Source organism: Neoarius graeffei, chromosome 14, assembly GCF_027579695.1.
Source record: "Neoarius graeffei isolate fNeoGra1 chromosome 14, fNeoGra1.pri, whole genome shotgun sequence".
Lineage (NCBI taxonomy): Eukaryota > Metazoa > Chordata > Actinopteri > Siluriformes > Ariidae > Neoarius > Neoarius graeffei.
The window spans coordinates 76,567,493-76,592,826 of record NC_083582.1 but is presented as its reverse complement, the minus strand read 5'-3'; the positions used below and the strand labels follow the sequence as shown (position 1 = coordinate 76,592,826).

General features: G+C 42.4%; 1 protein-coding gene across 2 annotated transcripts in view; it reads left to right on the top strand.

Annotated features, from left to right (window-relative positions):
- map2k6 (mitogen-activated protein kinase kinase 6) overlaps positions 1–25,334 on the top strand; it is a 69,286-nt gene that overhangs the window by 29,207 nt on the left and 14,745 nt on the right. For both annotated transcript variants that reach the window (XM_060940316.1, XM_060940317.1), the window contains exons 2-6: positions 9,505–9,565; positions 9,781–9,829; positions 13,909–14,022; positions 15,469–15,588; positions 20,607–20,723. In XM_060940316.1, coding sequence (XP_060796299.1) covers positions 9,505–9,565; positions 9,781–9,829; positions 13,909–14,022; positions 15,469–15,588; positions 20,607–20,723 — 461 coding nt within the window. The remainder of the gene's footprint in view (positions 1–9,504; positions 9,566–9,780; positions 9,830–13,908; positions 14,023–15,468; positions 15,589–20,606; positions 20,724–25,334) is intronic.

The window sequence follows — 25,334 nt, the reverse complement described above, 5'->3', positions numbered from 1 at the left end:
GAGTCCACCTCTGAGTCATCAGCCTCAGTCTCCTCAATGGAAGACATGACGGTGGGATTGAGGAGATCCTCAAAGTATTCCTTCCACCGCCCGACAATGTCCCCAGTCGAGGTCAACAGCTCCCCACCCGCACTGTAAACAGTGTTGGCAGAGTACTGCTTCCCCCTCCTGAGGCGCCGGACGGTTTGCCAGAATTTCTTCGAGGCCGACCGATAGTCCTTCTCCATGGCCTCCCCGAACTCCTCCCAGTTCCAACCTCTGCCAAACAAGTATTCTGATTGCCTTCATCCATTTGGCTGTTATATGAATGTTATAGATCTAGAGTAAACGTATTACATTAGAGCTACGATACTCACTAAACTATAGCAACATCACCACTAAGTTATTCCATTGATTTTAATAGTTTAGCTATAAACTATTAGACACTTGAATTAATGATTAATGAATTTGAGACTGATCCCTTTTTACGAGACTGATTTGATAATCCTATTGCACCTACAAACACGAGAAGATAAACTTCATATCTTCAAGCCAACATGTGATTTTCTTTTCATTATATCGACACGTTCACAAAGTCCCCAAATTTATCAAAACAATTCATCAATTTCCTCACGAGTGACATTTATGTCCTGGTTTTGGTTCTCCATGTCCCAGCTGGAGCTCGGATGAAAAATACCAGTGGTGTGTTTCCCAGTAGAACACCCATGCAGACGCGTACTACAGACGCTGTGAATAAGGATTGTGTTAAAGCTCTAGCGTCTTCCTTTAATAGCTGTTTGACGTGAGCCATGAAACGTCACACAAAACAGTGATGCAGTTTCCTGAAGCTCACAGATAAGTCTGTGCTGATATTAAAGGAATGTTCAGAATGCTACTTGAGCACATTAAGACAGATTAGACTGACGTGCAGTGAAACCAATTCTTACTGCTCCTTTGACCTGGAACTCCAGTTTCAGTTTTAAACATCGCTCTAAAGAGGAATGTCTCAGCTTTCGGATGAGACCAGTAATATTTGTACTTTAGATATTAGAGTCACTTCTTAACGTGTTTACTGCGTGCGCCCACACACAGAAAGAAAAAAAAAAGCTAGTTGAAATTTTACCCTACGTTCACACCAAACACCGTGAAAATGACCTGAAGTCATTCATTTGATCTGTAAGCCAGCGTGTCCTGAGTGGTGGGGCGGTGGAGTAAAGCTGAACTCCAGGAAACTTTATGGTAATGAGATGACATGGTTCAGCAGCAACCAATCAGAATTCAGCAGTGCTCTGCTCTCAAGAGTCTTGGGTGGGGTTTACATTAGACCGTATCAGCGGATCATCAGATTAACGTTTTTAAAACGATTAGCGTGCACACAGCAACACCAATACGCGGATACGCTCGGCTCCGCAGGCATCCTGCGCTCCAAATCACTCCGCCCTGAACAGCGAGTGCCCTCTGGAGGGTGCGCACTCCGGCCCTGCGCAGCTCACAGAGCGCGCGAGTGAAGTGCACGAGCCACGATTCGGGACTGAGCCGCTGTGTGTGTGATCCCAGCGCATATCACTTACCACTTGCAAGTGGAAGGATGGCAAGCCTAAAGACAATCATAACTACACAATGGGCAGTATTTGCATCAGTATTTGCAGTATTTTCATACTTTTATACTCTTTAATGAAAGGTGACACAAGGCGGAAGTCCGCGCCGTTTTTCAGCAGTCGCGTCACATGACCAACGCCAGCGAATCAGGAAGGTGGATGTCACAGTGACGTTGTCCAATGACGACGCCAGCTAGAGCTCAGCACAGCGTATCCACGTATTCTCAATGTTTACACAGCACCGGAGCTGACACGATCTGGATTGAATACGTGGACCCTGGTGGATTCCCGTTTCCCGGCGTTTCCAGGCGTTTTAATGTAAACGGACAGTGCATCCGCGAAGAAAACGAGACAGATACGGTCTAATGTAAACTTGGCCTTAGCAAACACAATCGCGTCCATTTTTTTTTTATTCTGTTCAAACCGTTCCCAAGTTCAGTGGAGGAGAAATTTAATAATTGCAGTGGCGCATTTCACTGTTTTTTACGATCTGTACCCGGGCTGTGTTGCAGTTTGTCTCGTCACCGAACATCCACTTATTAGTTTATTTTCTTAGCAAACGTGATCATAAACATTCATTATTTTCTTCCCTTCATGTTTAAGATTTCACGAGGTTCACAGAGACCCTGCTTTTGCTCAGTCAGCACAAAGATCCTAGATTGAAGCCTCTTTAAATAAGTAAAGTTTGCTTTCTGAGCGACCTTGTAGCCGCCGGTTTGATCTTCGTGACCGAGAGCTCATGAACTCCCACACCAAACGCAGTGAACATAGTTATTCAGATGAAAGGCATCGTTACTGACACTGACGGAAACTGAAACATGCAAATCTGCAGCTGAAGCTCTTATTGATGAGTGATGGTGAGAGAGAGGAAGGGGCGATGCCCGCCCATGCTTATTCACTGCAGGGGGTTTTGGCTTAAAACGCTGAAGGGGAGACGAGGGAATGAGATGGAAGGAGAGATGATGGACACAATTGGCTTCTGCAGTTAAACACGCCCTCAGGTGTGTGTGTGTGTGTTTATTAAATACCAATAAAACCTTTTAGTGTGCAGGACTGAACTTATTTATTTATACTTTAAAAAAAAAAAATCTCAGTTAGGGAGGCGTGGCTTATGTGTCTGTCAGTTCCGCTGAACAGGTGCGGCTTCATTACGTGTTTATGTTGGGGGGGGGGGGGGTATATAATTTCAAATTTTATTCATCACATACACAATCATACATGGTACAACATGCAGTGAAATTCTTCATGCGATATTCCATAACTAGTAAAGGAAAAAGAGTAACATGGAATGTAATTGTATTTTAATTCTGTGTGATGGAGTACTTTACAGAAAATATATAAATATATATTGCACTAAAGAGAGTGCACTTGCAATTGAAATGTACATTGTACTTTAGTGAGATGAAATTGCATGAAGAAATGAGAGATGTTGTTGTTATCTTCAACACTGGCAGATCTTTTACCGATAATTCACCCAAAGGAGCAGATCACAGCCCATGGCCACAGGTCCATTGACTCCACCCTCCCTTTCCACTTAGGTTTCAAGCATCTTCCTTAAAGTGACTTTAAAGCCCCTAAACCCACTTTTTTTTTTTCTTCGTACAAAGCAACAATCGTTATGTTGATTGACGGTGTGTTTTCGAACCATAGCTCATCCATAAGGCCATAAATTGATGTAAAAATCAATAAGATCAGCCGATTTTCATGGAATCTGCCGAGACTGAATCGGAAGATCCCAAAGGGCTGCGTGACGTCACACGTAACAATTCAGGTATCAGTTTCGTTCTTGTGCGCAGCAGTGGCTAGAGCAGTCTCCATATGGAATCACGTTTTGGAGAGAATTCTGATTGTGATTGGGATTCTTGTGTCAGATGAAGGGGCAGAAGATTATCAAGGATATTGTGGAGTAAATGGTTCTTTTCGAGCCCCCAAGACGAGAAACAGATGCCAGTTCACGAAAGTCTTCCTCTGTAGCGCGCGGGAGAGAGAGATGTGATAAGTGGTTACCTTTTTCATCATGTTTTCCTGAACAAAACTAAAAACAAATTGAGTCTTGCAATATTGCAATCTAAGAGTATTTAACACATTTCAGGTAATAATTATTGTGCGTGCATTTTTCTTCCTGTTAAAGTGCATCAGATATAAGATTGGATGTCGCGAGCGTGTAAATGTTGCTCATAATCCTGCGTCTGGTGCTCTGGGTGTGTGTGTGTGTGAGAGAGAGAGAGAATGGGGGAATCAACCAACTGTCCAAATGTCAGATAAAATGTCATTTTATTAACTCAATGAGTTTTATTTTTGCTCCAGTAATTCTCGTGTGGTCGTTCTGGTGCTGATGAACACTTGATAAATCGGATTTATTATTAGTAGGCGACACACAATCTGCCCACTTTGTTTGCGCAAACCCCACCGACTGTCGCTTTAGTGTCATTTCTCGGAAATTTGTGAACTGAATGTCCTGTTGTATAGGAATCTGAACATCCAAACACAGCACAGCGCTTTCCCATCGTTATTTTTGTAAGATTCTATCAACAATACCCAATCTCGGTGAGTAAACAGGCACAAAGTCAGATAACCCGAAATGACCAGATAACCGGGGTTCCACGCATGTCATGCGAGATTAGATTAGATAAAACTTTATTGATCCCTTTGGGAGGGTTCTCTCAGGGAAATTAAGATTCCTGCAGCATCATTACAGATAAACAGAGTAAAGAAATGCAGAAAACTTCTAGATAAATTAAATACTTACATATACAAATATAGAAAGAATAAGATATATGGGGAAGAGAGGGAGGAGGGAAAAGGGGGGGCAGCAGGAGAGATATTGCACTTTATATTGCACATTGTCCGGTATTGCTTATTGTTAGGCTAGGCTACTGCTCCTTCTCATCCTCTGTCCTCCTGTTACACCCCCCCCCCCCCCCCCCCCCCCCAGAGAGGAGTTGTACAGTCTGATGGTGTGAGGGACAAAGGAGTTTTTGAGTCTGTTCGTCCTGCACTTGGGAAGGAGCATTCTGTCACTGAACAGCCTCCTCTGGTTGCTGATGACGGTGTGCAGAGGGTGACTGGCATCGTCCATGATGTTCAATAGTTTGTCCATAGACCTCTTCTCTGCCACCGTCACCAGAGAGTCCAGCTTCATGCCGACCACAGAGCCGTCCCGCCTGATCAGTTTGTCCAGCCTGGATGTGTCCTCCTTGGATGTGCTGCCCCCCCTCCCAGCACACCACGGTGTAAAACAGGACACTGGCGACCACAGACTGATAGAACATCCACAGGAGTTTCCTGCAGATGTTAAAGGACTGCGGTCTCCTCAGGAAGTACAGCCTGCTCTGTCCCTTCCTGTATAAGTGATTGGTGTTGCAAGTCCAGTCCAGCTTGCTGTCCAGCCACAGCCCGAGGTACTTGTAGGAATCCACAGCCTCCACCTTCACTCCCTCGATCAGAACTGGTCGTGACCTTGGTCTGGACCTCCCAAAGTCAGTGACCAGCTCCTTGGTCTTCGAGGTGTTGAGCTGCAGATGGTTCCTGTTGCACCACACAGGAAAGTCCCTCACCAGGCTCCTATACTCCTCCTCTCTGTCGTCACTGATACACCCAACGATAGCTAGTCCCTCACCAGGCTCCTATACTCCTCCTCTCTGTCATCACTGATACACCCAACGATAGCTAGTCCCTCACCAGGCTCCTATACTCCTCCTCTCTGTCATCACTGATACACCCAACGATAGCTGTGTCATCAGCAAACTTCTGAATGTGACACAGCTCCGAGTTGTAGCAGAAGTCCGCGGTGTACAGGGTGACGAGAAGAGGGGCCAGCACTGTGCCCTGGGGTGCTCTGGTGCTGCTAATCACAGTGTCAGACGCGATGTCCTTCAGCCTGACGTACTGCGGCCTGTCAGTGAGGTAGCTGGAGATCCAGGAGACCAGGCAGGGGTCCACTTGCATCCTGTTCAGTTTGTCCTGAAGCAAAAGGGGCTGGATGGTGTTGAAGGCACTCGAGAAGTCCAAGAAGAGGATCCTCACTGTGCCATTTCGCTTCTCCAGATGTGAGTGGGCTCGGTGTAGCAGGTAGAGGATGGTGTCTTCCACACCAACACCTGCCTGGTACGCAAACTGCAGACAGTCCTGGGCATGTTGTACCTGGGGTCTGAGGAGGCTGAGGAAGAGCTGCTCCAACATCTTCATCAGATGTGAAGTGAGTGCCACTGGTCAGAAGTTGTTCCGCTCTCTGGGATGATTCTTTTTGGGAACTGAAACGATACATGATGCCTTCCAGAGGGTTGGCACTCTCCCCAGCTGCAGGCTGAGGTTGAAGATGTGTTGGAGTGGTTCACCCAGTTCAGCAGTGCAGGTTTTCAGTAGTCGGGGACACACCTTGTCTGGGCCTGCTGCTTTCCTGGGGTGAAGCTTCCTCAGTTGACCTCTGACCTGGTCTGCAGTAATGCATGGAGGAGTCTGTGTTGGGGAGGAGGGGGCTACTGTGATGACTGGGGGGAGGTGTGTTGAGAGATGGCTGCAGTGGGGGGGGTGGGGGGGACGTGGGCTGGTTGAACCGATTGAAGAAGTCATTCAACTCGTTCGCCCTTTCCACTGTCCACTCAATGACTCTGGTCTTTGTATTGTGGCCTGTGATGGTTTTCACACCTTCCCAGACCTCCCTCATGCTGTTCTCCTTCAGCTTCTGCTCCACTTTGTAGCTGTCCTTAGCTTCCCTCACGCAGCCTTTCACCTCCTGCTGTGCTGCTTTCATCGCCTCCCTATCCCTGCTCCTGAAGGCGGCCTTATTCCTGTTGAGGACAGCTTTGAGTTCCTGTGTTACCCATGGCTTATTAGGGTAACGCCGTACAGTCTTAGCGGGGGAGACCATGTCTGCACAAAAGTTGAGGTAATCCGTCAGACAGTGTGTCAGCCCCTCTATGTCCTCACAGTGTGGGCTAAGCAGCACATCCCAGTCCGTGATGTCATAGCAGTCCCTGAGGGCATCTTCCATTTCAGGGGACCACCTCCTGATGGAGCTAGTTGTTGCAGGCAGACTTTGGACCCGGGGGTGTACTTCGGCTGTAAACGAACCAGGCTGTGGTCAGACTTCCCTAGTGGAGGGAGGGGTGAGACTCTGTATGCATCCCTCACATTAGCATACAGCAAGTCAGTTGTCCTGTTGTTGCTTGTTGGACAATCCACAGCCTGGTAAAAAGCAGCCAAAGTAGAGTCCAAAGTAGCGTGATTAAAGTCCCCAGAAATGATGATAAATGCCTCAGGGTGCTGTGTCTGCAGCTTTGCTGTGGCAGAGTGAATCCTCTCACATGCAGCGGCTGCGTCTGCCCTCGGAGGGATGTAAACACAGATGGTGATCACGTGACTGAACTCCCTCGGCAGATAATATGGCCGCAGGCTAACGGCTAGCAGCTCCAAGTCCGGGCAACATAAAACTATCTTTGCGGACATGTGTCCCGGGTTACACCAGTGGTTGTTAACATGCGTAAATGATGAGTCCCCCACCTTTGCTTTTCCCGCATGTGTTAGTGTCTGTCGGCTCTCACGGCAGTGAATCCCCGCAGGCCCACGTTAGCATCCGGTACAAGGTGTGTTAGCCATGTCTCCGTAAAGATAAATAAACTGCTCTCCCAATAAATCCGCTGGTTGTTCAGTGCGGATAGCTCGTCGACTTTATTCGGCAGCGAGTTCACATTCCCCATGATAACAGAGGGAACGGATGGTTTGTAGCGCCGCCGGTTGTCCGCTAGCCTAGCCTTTAGCTTAGTTCCAGCTTTGCAGCCCCTGGGTTTCCTCCTCAGCTCGGCTGGGATGGGGTGTCGTATCCCGGCTCGTCCCATTGTTTTCAGGGCCAGCAGCTCCTCTCTCGAATAAGTGAGAAAACTGGCTCCTGCGTTGCGTGTTAAAGTTAAATAACTTTAAAGTTAAACTTCAAAGTTAATGTTGTATAGTAAAACACACTATGTCTTTGGAAGAAGAGCAAAAAAGTAAAAAAAAAAAGGGGTTTAAAGAGCTAAAAACTACAGAGCTAGTGGAGAGGCAGCCGTCTCACACAGCGCCCATCGCCCTGGGGCAGGGCGCCTTTTCCCGGGATCCGGAAGCTGTGATTTTATCAGTAGTTCTGTGCTTGATGATGATAAAATAATTAATATTTTTCCCGTTTTATGAATTAACTTGGTTATTAATGGATATATTCATTTTAAAGCATTACAAAAAGGCATTACACTCACTTTAATATCCTGGCTGTGCCTCACAAAGTTACCTTCTGCTACATCGAGCTTCAATTCCAACTTATCCAGCCATTTTTCAAGGCCCTTAGTCACTGAGCCTGAAGCCTCGATCACGACCGGGACTACAGCAACGTTCCTTATTTCCCATAGTCTAGAGATTTCTCAGCGCAGATCTTTATCATCCAAACTTTTCAAGTTTTTTTTCGTGCGTCTGGTGGTCACCAGGGCAAGCTAGCTCTATCTGCAACGTAGCATTTTTCTAGTTTATTTACAAGCACTGTCTGGTCGTCGAGCTAGTATGGCGTTATCGCACTGGATGTTTGTATCCCATGGTATCTTTGCACGCTCGTTCTCCATACAGCCCTCTGGCGCATGTTCATACCGTACATGGGAACACTCGAGGTTGTATTTCTTGCATAATCTCCAGTGAACTCTTCTTGCTACGCCATCACGTCGCCTTTAATATTCTCTTTGTGCCGGTTTTGAACATTCGCTTAACAGATGACTGATGCTCTCCTTTTGCACCACATAATCTACAAAGCGGAGACGCAGATGTTTGGTCAGTTTTGTTTTTAATGTAATTCGTTCTTGGCGCCTGTTCCTGTGCAGCGCACCCCACACCCCCCCTGCCTCCGTACTCATTTTCAGCTCACTTTTCTTTACCCACCCCCATGTGTGTTTGTTCAAGTCTCGTAAGAATTGGCCATGCGTTTTCCTTTCTCTCCGTTTTGAAATTCTCATACCCCTATTTGTCGTCTTATAAATTTTCCTTTCCACTACGTCCCAATTACTCTTTCGCCCTCGATTAGTTTTTCTTTCTTGCTCTTGACATGGAAAGCAAGGTTGCATGAGAAGTGAACAATCCTCACAGCTGACCAATCCTCTTCCTTTTTTATTATTATTATAATAATATTTTGATGAATCGATCGATGCCCCAAACGTTCCTGTGCACACTTCACTAATGAGCCGAATATGTGAAAAGCTGGAATATGTTCATAAAATATTCATAAACGTGTTGTGTATGAGGTTTCTTTAAATTCTTTTAAAATCTATGAATGAATCAAAGTATTCCAGGCTGCGTAAATAAACCGAGTAAATATTGAAGGCCCTGTATGTTTGGTTAAAGTGTGTGTGTGTGTGAGAGAGTAACCGAGATCCCAGATCTAAATCTTGGTGTGTCTCTGTACCCCACACACTGCACCCGCTGCTGTTCTTCCTCTTCAGTGGCGTGGAAAAGATGAGTTTCACAAACAGCTGTGTTTTATGTCATGTACAGAGCTTCCTTTACTGATCTCTATTGGCCCGCCCGCTTGCCAGTCGTGCCACGGGCCCTGCCTTGGACTGTAGCGCTCAACAGAGCCAGCGTAACGCTTTAAATGAGAGAATGCATCCATCACGGTTTGCTCGTCTCTCCACCTTCCTCCTGTCCAACCCTCGCACTGACCTGGTGCTCTCGCGCGCGCTCTCGCGCTCTCCCTTCCTCCCTCGCTTTCACTCAGCCAGGATCTGGAGCCACAGGCGCCATCCAACTGTAAGTGCTCTCGCTGGATGATACAGCAGAGCGTTTCTGGAGAGCGTCTTTTTTTTTTTTTCTCCTTCCTTCCCCCTTTCTTGTCCGTTCAGTTGCAGCATCTTTTGCTTGTGATGTGATTATTTTTTGAGGTCACTATTTTAATATTGGTCTCTTTTTCTCCCTGCAGCTAAGAAGAAGCTGCCCAGGCTCCCGAAGGAGGCGTTTGAGCAGCAACCTACCGCTCCTACGTAAGCACTTGCCTTGTTTCTTGTGTAAATTTGACCCGTCCCACCCAAACACACCTTCATTTCAGTCTTAACCTCATGAACTTTACAGTAATAATGAACATCATTAAGGATGCATGCTGAAGTTGATTCATTTTTCAAAGTGAGCTCGAGGATGTGGTTAAGGATGACTAATCTCCTGAAATGTGATTAAATCTGATTTCTTTGTGACTCTCCAGACCCCCGAGAGACCTGGATTCAAAAGCCTGCGTTACCATCGGAGAGAAGGTAGGACTCCTCCTTCTCCTCCTCCTCCTTTCTTCTCAATCCTGGAATCATCTTTCTTTCTTTTTTCGTCCCCCCCCCCCCCCCCCCCAAATAAATCTCCAAATTTATTCCGTCATGATGTAGGCCTATTGCTTCATTCTTTATTCTGTTGTCATGTTACAAATTATCGTGTTTATTTCTCTCCCTCGTGTTTATGATAACTGATTTGAAGAATAAAATATCAAACTAAATAATAAAGCTGAAATCTGTCAAGAATAGAGTAATACTGTTGCATAATGGAACAAAATACTTGTATATAAAATCTTTAAAGGTAGAAGGAATAACGGGACAGAGTTATGAAATACATTCACCAGCCACTTTATTAGGAACACTCACTAGCCGATCCCTCGGCAGCAGCACGATGCGTCACATCACGCAGATACAAATCACGAGCTTCAGTTAATGTTCAAACATCAGAACGGGAAAACCTGTGATCTCACAACGAACTGTGACTCTCTTTCACTGCGGTATGAGTGTTGGTTTGAGCCAGATGAGTATTTTTGGTTTGAGTATTTCAGAAGCTGCTGATCTCCTCCTGGGGTTTTCACACGCAGCAGTCTCTAGAGTTTACACAGAACGGTGCGGAAAACAAAAAACACTGAGTGAGTGAGCGACAGTTCTGTGGGTGGAAAAAAACAAACGTTGTTGAGAGGCCAGAGGAAAATGGCCAGATTGGGTCGGGGGGATGTTTTTTGTTTGTTGCCAGGAAGGATATAGTAACTCGTATAATCACTCTTTACAACCGTGGTGAGCAGAAAAGCATCTCAGCACGCAACAGCAGAAGAACACATTGGGTTCCACTCCTGCAGCCAAGAACAGGGATCTGAGAATCAACAACACGTTCCTATTAAAGTGGCTAGTGAGTGTATAACATAATAGAAAGTCAGTTGAACAGAATGTTCGTGTTAATGATACTCGCGTGTAACTAATGAACTAAATGGCTCTGTCTGATGAGGAAACGCGATGAAGGTCGTATTACTGAAACAGGGAACGGTTACTGAGCAATAACCAGCGTGCTGTAATTTAATGTAATGTAATGATGAGTTATAAAAGCAGGCTGTATTCAGACTTTCCAGCTGCTGGCGAAATTTGTAACCAGGTCACAGTTCAGCGCTTTATCAGATCATCATGATTAAAACGGTGATTACGATGATGCAGTAATGACAGATGAGCTTTTTGTGAATGAACTTTGTGTTTTCTGATGCTTTTCGCTTCACTCATGGCGTTTATTTACACAGAAACGTAAAGGATGATTGCGGTCAGCTCAGTAGCGATTAGGTGATGAGACCTCATCAAATCTGATGAGGGGAAAAAAACAGGAATCTGCGAATGTAAATGGTAGAACGGGTGAAAAAAAAAGTCTCATTCGAAACTCTTAATTTGTCTGAAATGAAATTGTGTCTTCAAGGCCCTCATAATTAATTATTCTCATGATCTTGTATTCAAATTAACATTTTTAATTTATATATTTTATATCGTTTTAATTTGTTGTACTTTTTAGTTTTTAATTTATTTAATAATTATTCAATGATCTTGTATTCAGATTAACATTCTTTAGACGTCGTTTTTATTTTTATTATTGTACCTTAAAGGTCATAGGCAAGGGTCAGAGGTGAAACATAGAATATCAACTTTATTGTCTAGAAGAACGACCCAAAAAGCAAATTCAATCTTCCTGGTGTCTAATTTGCACCCTAAAATTGAATAAAACGGTTAAAATATACTGTTTTGCCCAATTTCTGAAGGTTTGTTTACATCCCACTTATGCGCACTTTCACCGCCAGGGGACCGCCGTCGTGACGTCATTTAAGCCAAACGGACCGAGAGCAGCTCTGTGTTTACCTGCGAACCGAGCACATGTGTACGGACTTTGGTCGAGAGAGGTTGTGTAAAATGTCTGAAAGCGAGAGTGATTTTGAAGCAGGAACTCTCCAAATTAAATACCAAGAGGTGAAACCGTATGAACCTGTGGCCGTTGCGAAGCAATCGGTGAATGTGGCTCACTGGTTTGACCGTGCGGCCTCGGAATCGGACAGCGACTCGGCCAACTCTGATCGCGGTGACCCTGGACCTCAACAAGACTCGCGCCCAAACGATTTATCCTGGTAGTTATGATAAATTCCTACTTTCGTCGTAATACTAAATAAGAGCCCTTTTGAAGAATAATTAAACCGCCCTCCCTAGTGGATATAGGGAACGATTACTGGACAGTGCGCCGGTAGGCCACATTAGCCTGCCATCTGCGGCATTATACTATTTATAGCCGACTCTAAGTGAGGAAATATCCCTTTGTCTCATTTCCACAGTGACTGTACAGGATCCCTCAGGATTCTTGACTTGTCAATTGCAAGCAGAAGTAAAAATGTTTCTCTCCAATCTTCTCCTTTTTGCTTGAGCGTTGCTGCTCCGTTTCTTCTTTGACTGCTTGATTTTGTTTCACGCACACAATCCACTCTCTCCGCCTCGTCTCCTCTTCCGGAAAAAAACAACCCACTCTCTCTGCCTCTTATCCTGTTTCGGAAAAAGCCAACCTACTCGCTCCGCCTCTTCGGAAAAAGCCGACCCGCTCGCTCTGCCTCAGCTCCTTTTTTGGAAAAAGGTAAAAACTTCTTCCTGAACCGGTCCCGTTGTTGTGCAGTGAACTGTAACAATAAGGCACGTTTTTTTCTTTGGAGATTCCTGAACGCACGTCTGCACTCAAGCCGAACGGCAATGTAAGTAAACAGAAGTGGACTCAACTCAAGCAGTTTATTTGTCTTGAATGACGTCACACGCCGAGTGCTCACGAAAATCGCTGAACAGAAATTCGCTGCGATCCGCGCTAACTTATTTTAATTATTACTTATTAACAATACTTATTGGGACCGGAAGAAAATTACAGAGGGTTTTTTAACATATAAAGTTTCAAATGTGCATAAAATTTAAAACCGTTGCCTATGAGCTTTAATTGTTGTGTTTTACATTTATTTTTAGTTTGCTTCATTATTCAATAATTGTCTTGTATTCAAAGTAATGTAGGGTTTTTTTTATTTTTTGCTAGACATTTTATTTGGCATTTTATTTTTTTAATTATATTGTACCTTATTCTGTTTTGCATTGTATGTTAAAAATATTTTATATAAATTATATATAAAAATTATATATGCTTGCTTGGGCAAAGAAGAAATTGTATTTAAAAGAAAAATACTATTTTCATTGTGTATATATTTTAAATACCACTTTTATAAATTTGAGTTTTTAATTTAAAAAAATGTATATATTTGTGTTTGGCCTTAATGCTCATGTGTAGAGATGAGTTGTGGGTTTTTTTTGTGTGTGTGAGAGAGAGAATGTCCCGTCCTCTGAACTGGAGTTCTTCTCCCTGGCGGTTCACAGACTGCGTTATTGTACATGTGGTGATGTAAGGTTCTGACGGACGACTTATAAATGCTGGGCTGGATTAATCGGCCCCAGAGCCCGGAGGAACGGCCCTGAGGAACGACCCAGCACCCTTTATAGCTCAGTTGAATCCTCCTGATTACAGCAGACAGGAATGTGCTTTACTGCTTCCCGAGCTGTAAAAATATTTATTTTAAACCCATCAAGGAAGTGGAATTTTCCATTGGCAGAGGTGGTGGCTTTTTTTTTTTTTTTTTGTGTGTGTGTGGAGACAGTCGCTTTAAAGGTGGCCGTCTGATAAAGGCAGGTTGGATTTTATGAGGGGCACTGAAAGGGTCTCAGATTACTGGAGACTGTTTTGTGGCCTTTAGGTTCAAAGCTCTTTCTGGCCTTAACCAGTTGGAGCAGGTAGCAGCAGGCAGGAACGAGCGTGAGCTCTTTCACCACCCAGCACAGTCAGAGCCGCTGCTGGAGCAATCACACGTTTCCCTTTTATTAAGCATATTTAACCCAGAATATCCTTTATCTATTTTCTGTCTCCTTCATGGTCATCTGTTGGTGTCTTTTTATGTGTATCCTGGATTCACTGAGTCATCTTGAATGAATGAATCACTTGGTGCTGAAGTACCTCTTTAAACGTGTGTGTGTGTGTGTGTGTGTAGAATTTCGAGGTGAAGGCAGATGATCTGGAGCCGATCGGAGAGCTGGGCAGGGGGGCGTATGGAGTGGTGGACAAGATGAGGCACGTGCCCAGTGGCATAATCATGGCTGTAAAGGTTAGAGAGACACTTGTGTGGAATTTCTGGGCTTATATATAATTTCTGATACACACACACACAATTTACAGTGCCCTCCACAATTATTGGCACCCCTTGTTAAGTTTAGTAAAAAGGGATGTATATTTGTCAGGCCTAGAAATTCATATATTTTTTCACCAGCCAGTCGGACTAGTTCCCTTCCAGAGTAACTCGCCAAACAGAAAATCAACTCGACAAAATTTGTTCATGTATGAATTTCACTTCTGTCAAAAATAACGCAAAAGAGAGTCGTTACCATTGTTCATGACTAATGTGCATTTATTTCAAGACCCGAGTATTTTGATACTGTTGTTAAATACATAAATGAGAACAACACAGAGCACCATAATATAATATCAACAAATAATAATATATTGGAAAACTTGGCAACTTGGTGTACGAGTATTGAAAACAAATATACTTAATATCATGACTATAGCACCCAAAATATGTCCAACATGCTTTCTGTATTTAACCATTTATGAGAGAGAAAGCATTCGGAGCTTCATATTGACTAGGAATCAACTTGAAAAAAATTAATTATTCCATAAAAATCATATCGCAGCCCAGGCCTACCCTGCTCCCACGTTTGCTTATAAGTCCTCTGTCGTTTCTCCTTCTCGTACGCTTTATCGGCGGCCTTTTTCTCCTCTTCAGACCGAGGTCGCTTTGTCCCCGTCTCTGGCGGTTTCTGTACACCTTTCAGAAAATTCCACATCGCAACGCAGCTTTGGCAGATGTAGATGTAAACAACAACAAAAACACGTGTTTAAATGGGCGATAATGTGGCCACATCTATTGAATTTGATAACGTGATTACCGCGATATTCAGCGAGATGCGTGATATGCATGCGCAGTAGTGAAAAAACCGACAGCCTGACTCGTACACGATGTGATTCGGAATTCTTCGGTATTTTCCGTCCTGCCGATAAACACATCGATTAACACAGACACGGCACACGATTAATATGTGGCGGCTTTAGTTGACGGTGTGTCTGAATCTTCGCTTCATATATTATTTTCAACTAGCCAGCCGGGACAGGAATTACCCGCCAAATGTCAAATTAAGTCGCCTCGGGCGACCAGACCACCGCGAATTTTGAGCCGTGTTTGTAATATCCACATTGAGTAGTATAAAGGATGTGTATTTATTATGTATAGAAATGTATTTAAATGCTTCTCATGACAAAGCTTCATACAGGTGTTGAGATGCTTTGCACGTAATTGGATAAGTTTATTTTTTTTTTTTAAACTGTATGACACTGATTATATTTTGCTCAGAACTGAAATGATTTTGAGGATAATTCATAGAGTTTAGAGATGGTTAATTATACAACACTAAACATCATCATTTGATCAGTTCTTTCATTTATCTGTTCATTCATACGACATAAGCGTTTGAATATTTTATACGTATATTTCTAGAGAATCCGAGCGACGGTGAACAGCCAGGAGCAGAAGCGGCTGCTAATGGATCTGGATATTTCCATGAGGACGGTGGATTGCTTTTTCACGGTGACTTTCTACGGAGCGCTGTTCCGAGAGGTAGCTAAAGACACGCAAGTCGAACAAACTCTCAATAACAAACAGCAGACCTTCTAACGTTCTTCTTTTTGATGCATTAGTTAACAGATCGATGGTTGCATCGGTGTTTTAAGCTCTCTGATATTAACAGACCCCCTGGGAGCCACGCCCCTTCCTGAATCTCACATTAGTAATCTTTTATTTTGCGTTCATTAATGTGAAATAGAATCCATCAGTGTATGTTTGACTTGGCTAACATGCACAAGTGTAGAGTTTAATACGAGTTACTGTCCGGTCCGGAGGAATGACGCAGCGTGAAGTTTAAATCTGTTTAAATGTTCGTTCCTTTACCCAGTTTGGTGTCATGAATTATAAAAGTTTCAGCAAAAGTGAGCATTTATGGGAGAAAAAAAAAAGTTGTGTTCATCAGTCTTTCTAATAATTTCTGCTCTTGTTTTAAAGACTTTCTCGTATTATCGAGCATCAGCTAACTATAAAAATATTAACAGAACCTGTCCATAGATTTGGTATTCATTGACTATCGTACTATACAGACCACGCCTCTTCCTGTAGAGATCAGCGCCTGCGTCATTCCACCGGACATCAGTGTTGCTGTAGAAAACAGCAGGCGAATGAAAAATTCTGCTATTCTTAGACATTTTCATTAATCTTTTTTTTTCTTTCTATTTTTCTTCAAGAACGAATGTATAAATGGCCTAGCTACAGATAAAAACACACAAGATATTGAATAAACGATGTGTTTTTGATTACAATCAGGAACAGAAAGCTGAGGTGCATCAATCCACTGGACAGCATAATAATAATAATGTCCACATTGACTGGATATGAGCAATCGCGCGCTCTGATTGGCTACACTACTACTAGGATATCAGCTCCATATATTGTAAGGAGAGAAAAACAAAATGGCGGAGCGTGTTGCTGAACCAACCGAGGACAAAATAAAAACTCTACTCGAAAATAAGACCTCAAAAAAGCAACAAAATATGGAATAAAAATATTTGATGGTAAGAACTTTTTTTGTTGTTGTAGGAATTATCTTGTTTTTCACAACTTGCTCCTGTCATTTCGCCAGTTTGTTTACATTCTAAGCGGAAATTATTTTGTCAGACATTTTGTGTGAAGTTTTTATTTATGGAATTTGCTAAAAATAAAAATGCTCTGTTTCTCAAAATCCAGTGAATGTGGAGAGAATAAAACAGTTATTGGCTCATCCGGCCATCAGGTGATGAGTTTATGCCGTCTTGTCCATCTGGCGTCGTCCACATTTCATGAAAATCGCTTCTTCTCCCTCAGTTCTTCACCGATTTTGATTCTTTCTGGTATGAAGGTAGGGGGACCTAGGGTGCATAGAACTTCTACCCAGATTTGCTTCATTACAATTATTAATGAAGTTATGGACTAATTAAGCCTTAATAAGCAGTTCAACAAAAATCGCTTCTTCTCTGTCAATTCCTCGCCGTTTTGGATTCTTTCTGGTAAATGGGTCGGGATTCCTCAGGTGGATATCGCCCTCATTGACAGTCTTGTTCCACTCAATCTCGTTGTACGTGGCTTACAGTCAGGCCCATCAGCTTATGTACGACTTAGTTTCATAGAATATCATTTAAATTTATTAGGGATTCATGAAAAGTTTGGCCAAAATGATCAAAATTTGCAGATGAAAGGCTGAAAGTTTTGACTGGGGGGAGAAATGACTCCTGTTCATGGTAATGAAAATTAAAGTGATTGAGAACAGTAACTTGGGCGTCTGATAGCCCTTTTCCACCAAATCAGTTCCGGGGCTGGTGCTGGTTCACAACTCGTTCAACTTGCGAGCCAGCTGAGAACCAGTTTGTTTTTCCATAGCTCGCGGTGCTAAGGGGAACCACGTCATTATGTCGCTGTATACGTCAGTTACGTCGCTACGTTTGCATAAACCTTGGCGCGAATATCGAAGCAAAAACAACATGGAAGAAGCAGCAGCAGCAACAATAATAATAATAATAATAATAATAATGGATGACTTCGCGTTTGTACAGCTGCTGCTTCTCGTTGCTTAAAAATGGCGACCTTTTGCGGTCTTATTGTTGTTGGTCTTAACAACTCCGCCCCCCCGCTGATGTAAGCGGTTCTTTCCTCTGGCCCAGCAGAGAGTTGGTGCTAGCCTGGAACCGGTTTTTCTGGCCCAGAGCCAGTTCTTTGTCAGTGGAAACAGAAAACCCGGTTCCAAACTAAGCACTGGCCCCGAACCAGCCCTGGAACTGCTTTGGTGGAAAAGGGGCATGAGAGTAACTTGGTCTTTACAGTTTAAAACAAACAGACTTAACACTCATAGACTCACAGTAACTTAGTCTTTTATTAACTTACTGTCTTAGATTAACTTACGATCTCACGGTAACTTGTAGTGATTTGGTCGTCTCTTGCAGTCTCTCAGTAACTCTGAATTTAACAGTAAGGCGGGATCACGCTGACAAAAACGAAGCGGTAGAACACAACACTCGGACTGTGATTCTGTGATGAAGTTCTGTCTCGTTCTAAGTGATGCGACATGCAAGTGCTCCATACAACAATAAAATAAGGACTTGTAAAAATGGGTAGCGGTAATGGTTGTGTTTGAGAGTGAGATTCTCGTTCAGTTCGAGTCCCTGAGACGCTGCTTTCACAAACCAACTCTTCTTGGAGTTTCACATGTCCCGCCCCTATAAGAATCTGACTGCTTTGGTTAGTCAGAGCGCCTAAAACGTTCTGATGATGCACTAAACTGACGTTGATGAGCATTGCGTTACACTCGGATAGTTGAATCAAGTTAAACTCTTATATCACTAGTGTAATGATAATGGTGTTGGACCTGCTGCTGCCAGACCATCGCAAACAATCGAGAACCTGCCGCCTGTGTACGGGCGCTGCTCAGCGTGATCCCCGCCTAACTTTCAGTTCAACAATAACTTGGTTCTTACATACAAAGATGGAGGTATTTAATTGGACTTTATTTTATCGCAAATAATGAGTAAAACTGTAGTAAAACTCTGTTTTGGATCTGTGAAAGGTTCAGCTGAAAATGCAGAACAAGGTTTCACTTTTTTCCAAACTTCCTGAGATGGTGTAATTTTCACAGCAACGGTGCACTTCTGAATAGTAAATACTCTCAACCGGGTGGTGCACAGTGACGGAGAAACCCGTAAACGGGAAGCAGGTTCTGAGTTTCAGTTACGGTTTGTGTACTAAAGATTTCTTCCTTTAACAAGTTTCTGAATTCGAAAGCTGTTGAAGGGATTCTGATTTGCTCTAGAAATGATGTTTTTACATCAAACTGCAGCTGAGGTTTGTGCTCTCGATCGCAGAAATAAAACGGCAGAAGTAGTTGACGTTTTCTTACTTTATTCATTATTATTATTTTTAAAAATTCTTTCTTCACCGTGGGTGCTGTCTACCTTCCCATGAAATCACTGTGAAAATAAGTGACAATATCGAACCTTATAGCTGTTTATCCAGCATTTCTTGGAGTTTAAAATAAATATGAAATTAAGCCTTTTTGTTTTATCATTATTGTTTATTTATTTATTTATTTTTTTCAAAAGGAAGCAAAAATGATTTGCCAGGATAGATTTAAAAATGAAATTTCAACTAAATAAAGTTTAATTAATTAATTCATTCATTCATTCATTCATTGAGCAAGCTTGCAAAAAATGCTTATTAGGGCTGGGTTTCCCAAAAGCCTCTTAACGCAAGAGCATCTTATCAGAGAGAGAGAGAGAGAGAGAGAGACAGAGAGATGTAGTGAAAATTCATTATGTCTGATTATTATAACTATTCTTTTAAGTTCGTTTCTTAAGACACGTATTTTTAAGCATGTTACCTCGCTTGTTGACAGTTTCGGCGAACACTTCCGCCTTCTTCAAAACAGTCACCAGATGTCGAGTGGTGACGTGCCTTATCAGCTGATGTTACTCTATGGAGGTGTGAACGTCCCGCCCAATTTAACAGGTAGTCCACGCCTCCTGCTGTCAGGTTGCTGGCCCAGGACGGCGCTCCAGGTGTGTGACAGCGCGTACGCTCCCTCATCCCGGTTCATCGTCCTCTGCGCCCGCTTACGTATCTCCACTGCCTCCAAAATCCAACGCTGGTATCTATTCTCTTCAGAGAGAGAGAGAGTTCAGTGTGCTGCTCGCTCTACCATTTGATGATATTTGTGCTGCAATGCTTTTGGGAAACTCAGGCCTGATCAAAATATTCTCCCATTTAAAAGATGGAACAACACCAAAAAGAAGTGGCGAATATAGTTTAGTGTATTGTACTTGTTTTGTCAATTTTACTTAAAACTACTTATCCTTTAAAGAACGAGAAATATTGTTTAATTGAAGAATAAATCCAGCGGTGAATGTATATAGTGTAGTGTATAGATCAAGAGTGAGCGAAGCGATTGGGTGAAAGTATTTTCTTTATAAAGTTAAACTTGGTATCTTTGCATCACCATGTAATGTTCTTTATATTACATGGACATGGCCACAAAAAAAAAAAAAAAATACGCAGGTTAATCAGAAGAATGCGAGTTTTTCAACACGAGAAGATAAACTTCATATCTTGAAGCCAACGTTTTGTGTTTTTTTTTTTTTCCTCCCTCCTTTTTATTATATCAATATTCACAAACAAAAAGGACTCAAATTTATCAAAATTCATCGATTTCCTCACGAGTGACCGATAGAGATTTATGTCCTGGTTTTGGTTCTCCATGTCCCAGATGGCGCTCGGATGAAAAACGAGGGGCGTGTTTCCCACTAAAACACCAAACACTCCTGTCCATATCATATTATAATATAGAGATAACGAGATGAGATGAGCACTGTATATTTGTTTGAATGTTCATGTTTTTGTAAAAGTTACGAAATGTATAAAAAAAAAAAAAAAAAAAAATGCATGCCTCCACTTTGGATTTAAAACAATCAGTTTAAATGTTAATGCCTTAAGAATCTCAAATAACAATCTGCTTGTAATGGTATTGTTATCTCCGTCACCTGACTGAATGAACTCCATGTTGCCAGGGCGACGTGTGGATCTGTATGGAGCTAATGGACACCTCACTGGATAAGTTTTACAAGCAGGTCCATGAGAAGGGGATGACCATCCCCGAGGACATCCTGGGCAAGACGGCCGTCTCGGTGGGTGTCGTATTTAATAACGGTCTCAGTATTGTATTAGTCACTAAATATATTCTGTTTCTTTAGATTTCATTCATTTTGGTCCAAAAGCAGGCTCAGAATGCACTGAAAGGGTGTGTGGTTTGTTCCCCCCTTTCCTTTCCTTTCCTTTCCTTTCCTTTGCTTTCCTTAATATCGGAAATAAATAGTGCTGTGTTTTTCTTGGCGTATTTATAGCCAGTTAGCAGGTTAGAAAGTTACTTGCTGGGTCACGTTATATTATGCCCTTTTTCAGTCATGCGATTCAGCTTCCATCTTGGACTTCCCCGAAAGACTCGATCACAAGCGGCACAAAGAGCGTCATGATAAGGGAGATGCGTTTTTTTTCAGCAATAAGCACAAACGTGCCTGAAGAGATTTCAGCAGTAATCTGTACAATCGTTTGCTCCATGAAGCTGTGCAGTTCCGCCTCCTGATGACTGATCAGAAGATTGAGTTTTAATCTTGGTATTACCAAGCACCACTTTTGGGCAAGTCCCTTAACCCTGAGCCTTTACCTTCTTCTCGATGAGAAATCACTTTGGATGAAAGCGTCTCTCTCTAGGCAGATTTGATTCAAAACTGAAAGAAATATTGTAGAATCGCTGCCAGAATAAAAATCCAAACCCTATTTTGTAACCTGTCTGTCTGTGCTTCCGTCGTTTAATGACCTGTTGTGATTACAGTGACTGCGATAATGCCTGGTTTGCATATGCAAATTAAATGTATACAAACAGCTTTGTACACGGTTTGGTTTTGAAATGAAAATTGAATTGTATCCGTACACTGATGCAATGATTTCTGGGTAATTTGTCAACCTGGCCATCCAATAAACTTCCCTTGAGTTAATCGAGTAACAAAATGACTCCTAAGCAGGATGATGGTGACGGAGAGAACTGTTCCGCTCATCAGTAAAGCTTTTATAAAACGTTCGCCGTTTGTGACTTTCATTTTCTTTGATTCGTTAACTTTTAATCTGTCGTTCAGTCCGAACAGAAGTCCTGTCTAGAGCTGAAGGAATTATGAACTCGCTTTTTGAGATAGGAGACCTGAAAGAATGCCTGCAATGCAACTTGAGATCAGCACATCAAAGAAAAAACATGCTCTTCAGGCTCCGTCTGTCCAAAGAGTGAAATCACAGTCATAATATTTTGAAACGTCTGCCACAACATGCTCATGTTGAATATCATATAACTGATTAGTGTATTATTGCCACAGAATTACTCTCGAACCTGCAGTTAGAGAAAGCAGCTTCAGTTGTAAAAAATAAAATAAAATATTCTCAGTTTGAAATAAACCAGTAAAAGCAAAGGATTCAAATCATGTGACGGCTGATGAGTTGTGGAGAAAATGGTTAACAAGAGCAGAACCATAAATACAAAAACAGTGTAAAAAGTGCATCAAAACTTTGTATTTAAAATAAAAATAATGGATTAAGGCACAAAAAGTGTTGGCTTTAATGCGTTACATGACCCTGTGTCAGTCAGTGAGAATAAGCAGGCTGTGTGTCGCGCTCGTGACTGAACGGAGATGGCGGTGTCGAGTAATCGGAGAATACCAGGGCTGAGACGGACAGGAAGACGGCTTGGCCGCATCCCAAATTGCTGTTACTGATGACGGTGTATATATCATGGAGTGTACGATACAATTTAATTTTCATTTCAAAACCAAACCATGCACAAAGCCGCATTTTTTTTTTTTTTTTAAATATATACACAGTTAGGTCCATATATATTTGGACACTGACACAAATTTTGTTTTTTTTTTAAACCCGTTTACTGAAACATATTCAGGTTATAGTTATATAATGGACATGGACATAAAGTCCAGACTTTCAGCTTTCATTTGAGGGTAGTTAGTTTTTTTTTTTTTTTCTTTTTTTATCAGACATCTAGTTTTTGGGTTTGTTTACCTGACATGTTTCGACATCACAAAACAGGAAGCCAAAGCCATGAAAACATTAGCAAAAAAATAAAGATATCACAATCCTCCCAGCAGATAAAGGCAGAACAACAGTTATTATGGACACTGATGAATATGAACGGAAAATGATTGAATTACTCAGTGACAACGCATTTGAAATATTAAAAAAAGACCCAACAGAAGACAAGAAAAAGAAACTTAAAGCACTACTAAAACCACTACTCGATGAAAATAAAATAGATAAGCAGGCATACAGTCATTTAGTACCCACAGCCAACGTCATCCCCAGGATTTACGGCACACCAAAGATACACAAACCAGGAACACCATTACGCCCCATAGTAGATAGCATTGGTTCAGTCACTTACAACTTATCAAAACCACTTACTGAAATAAACCATTACTAGGACTCACAGACCAACACTGCAAAAACTCAAAACAATTGGCAGAAGAACTAAAAAACATAAAAATGCAGCAAGACGAAGTTTTCATATCACACGACGTCATATCTCTGTTCACCAGAACACCCACGGAAGCCACCATACAGATAGTACAAGACAAATTAAAAACAGACAGGACGCTCAAGAAACGCACAAACCTCACCATACAAGACATCACTCAGCTCCTTCAATTCATCACCACATCCACATACTTTCAGTTCAGGAATACAATTTACAGACAGAAGGAAGGTTTTGCCATGGGAGACCCGCTATCAGCCATCATGTGCGGCTTTTTCATGGAAGATCTGGAGCAGAAAGCACTCACTACAATACCAGTGGAATACAGGCCAACACTCTGGAAACGTTACGTGGATGACATACTGGAAAAAGTGAAGAGGGGACACACTCAACAACTTACCGACCATCTCAACACCATAGACAACACCGGCAATATAAAATTCACACATGAAGAGGAAACGGAGCAGTCAATAGCATTTTTGGACTTAAAAATACATCACACACAAGATGGGGACATCAAAATAAAAGTACACAGAAAACCCCCCCACACACACACCGACCAACATTTAAACTGGACTTCCGAACACCCCATAATGCACAAAATATCAGTAGTCAGAACATTACATGAACGCACAGCAATAATTACAGATCCACAGGACAAAGAACAGGAGGAACAACATATACAACACGCACTGAAGGCATGTCAATATCCACAATGGGCAATATCCAAAGGGGCGGAACAGGTTAAGAACAATAAAACACAGAAGAAAGAGAAAAAACAAACCAACAAACAAGAACACAGGGGAGTAGTGACATTACCATACATTAGGGGAATAACTGAACGCATTCAAAGAGTAATGAGGAAACACAACATTAACACACCTGTCAAACCACACACACAACACTCCGTCAGATCCTGGTTCATCCCAAAGACAGAATACATCCGGACAACAGATGCAACACCATATATGAGATTCCATGCCAATTATGCAATAAAACTTACATCGGGGAGACAGGAAGGAGTTTCAACACAAGAAAAAATGAACATAAGAAAGAGTGCGAAAAGGAGACAGCTACAAGACAAACCCGAACAATAAAAGAAAAGGCACAACAGGAAAATTATAAGTCAGCTATAACAGATCACTGTAAAAGGGAAAATCCACATTAAAACTGGATGAAGGGTTTAGGAGTTTCAGCTCCTTAACATGTGCCACCCTGTTTTTAAAGGGACCAAAAGTAATTGGACAATTGACTCAAAGGCTATTTCATGGGCAGGTGTGGGCAATTCCTTCGTTATGTCATTCTCAATTAAGCAGATAAAAGGCCTGGAGTTGATTTGAGGTGTGGTGCTTGCATTTGGAAGATTTTGCTGTGAAGAAAACATGCGGTCAAAGGAGCTCTCCATGCAGGTGAAACAAGCCATCCTTAAGCTGCGAAAACAGAAAAAAACCCATCCGAGAAATTGCTACAATATTAGGAGTGGCAAAATCTACAGTTTGGTACATCCTGAGAAAGAAAGAAAGCACTGGTGAACTCATCAATGCAAAAAGACCTGGACGCTCACAGAAGACAACAGTGGTGGATGATCGCAGAATAATTTCCATGGTGAAGAGAAACCCCTTCACAACAGCCAACCAAGTGAACAACACTCTCCAGGAGGTAGGCGTATCAATATCCAAATCTACCATAAAGAGAAGACTGCATGAAAGTAAATACAGAGGGTTCACTGCACGGTGCAAGCCACTCATAAGCCTCAAGAATAAAAAGGCTAGATTGGACTTTGCTAAAAAAGCCAGCACAGTTCTGGAAGAACATTCTTTGGACAGATGAAACCAAGTCAACCTCGAACAGAATGATGGAAAGAAAAAAATATGGCAAAGGCGTGGTACAGCTCATGATCCAAAGCATACCACATCATCTGTAAAACACGGCGGAGGCAGTGTGATGGCTTGGGCATGCATGGCTGCCAGTAGCACTGGGTCACTAGTGTTTATTGATGATGTGACACAGGACAGAAGCAGCCGGATGAATTCTGAGGTATTCAGAGACATACTGTGTGCTCAAATCCAGCCAAACTGATTGGTTGGCGTTTCATAATACAGATGGACAATGACCCAAAACATAAAGCCAAAGCAACCCAGGAGTTTATTAAAGCAAAGAAGTGGAATATTCTTGAATGGCCAAGTCAGTCACCTGATCTCAACCCAATTAA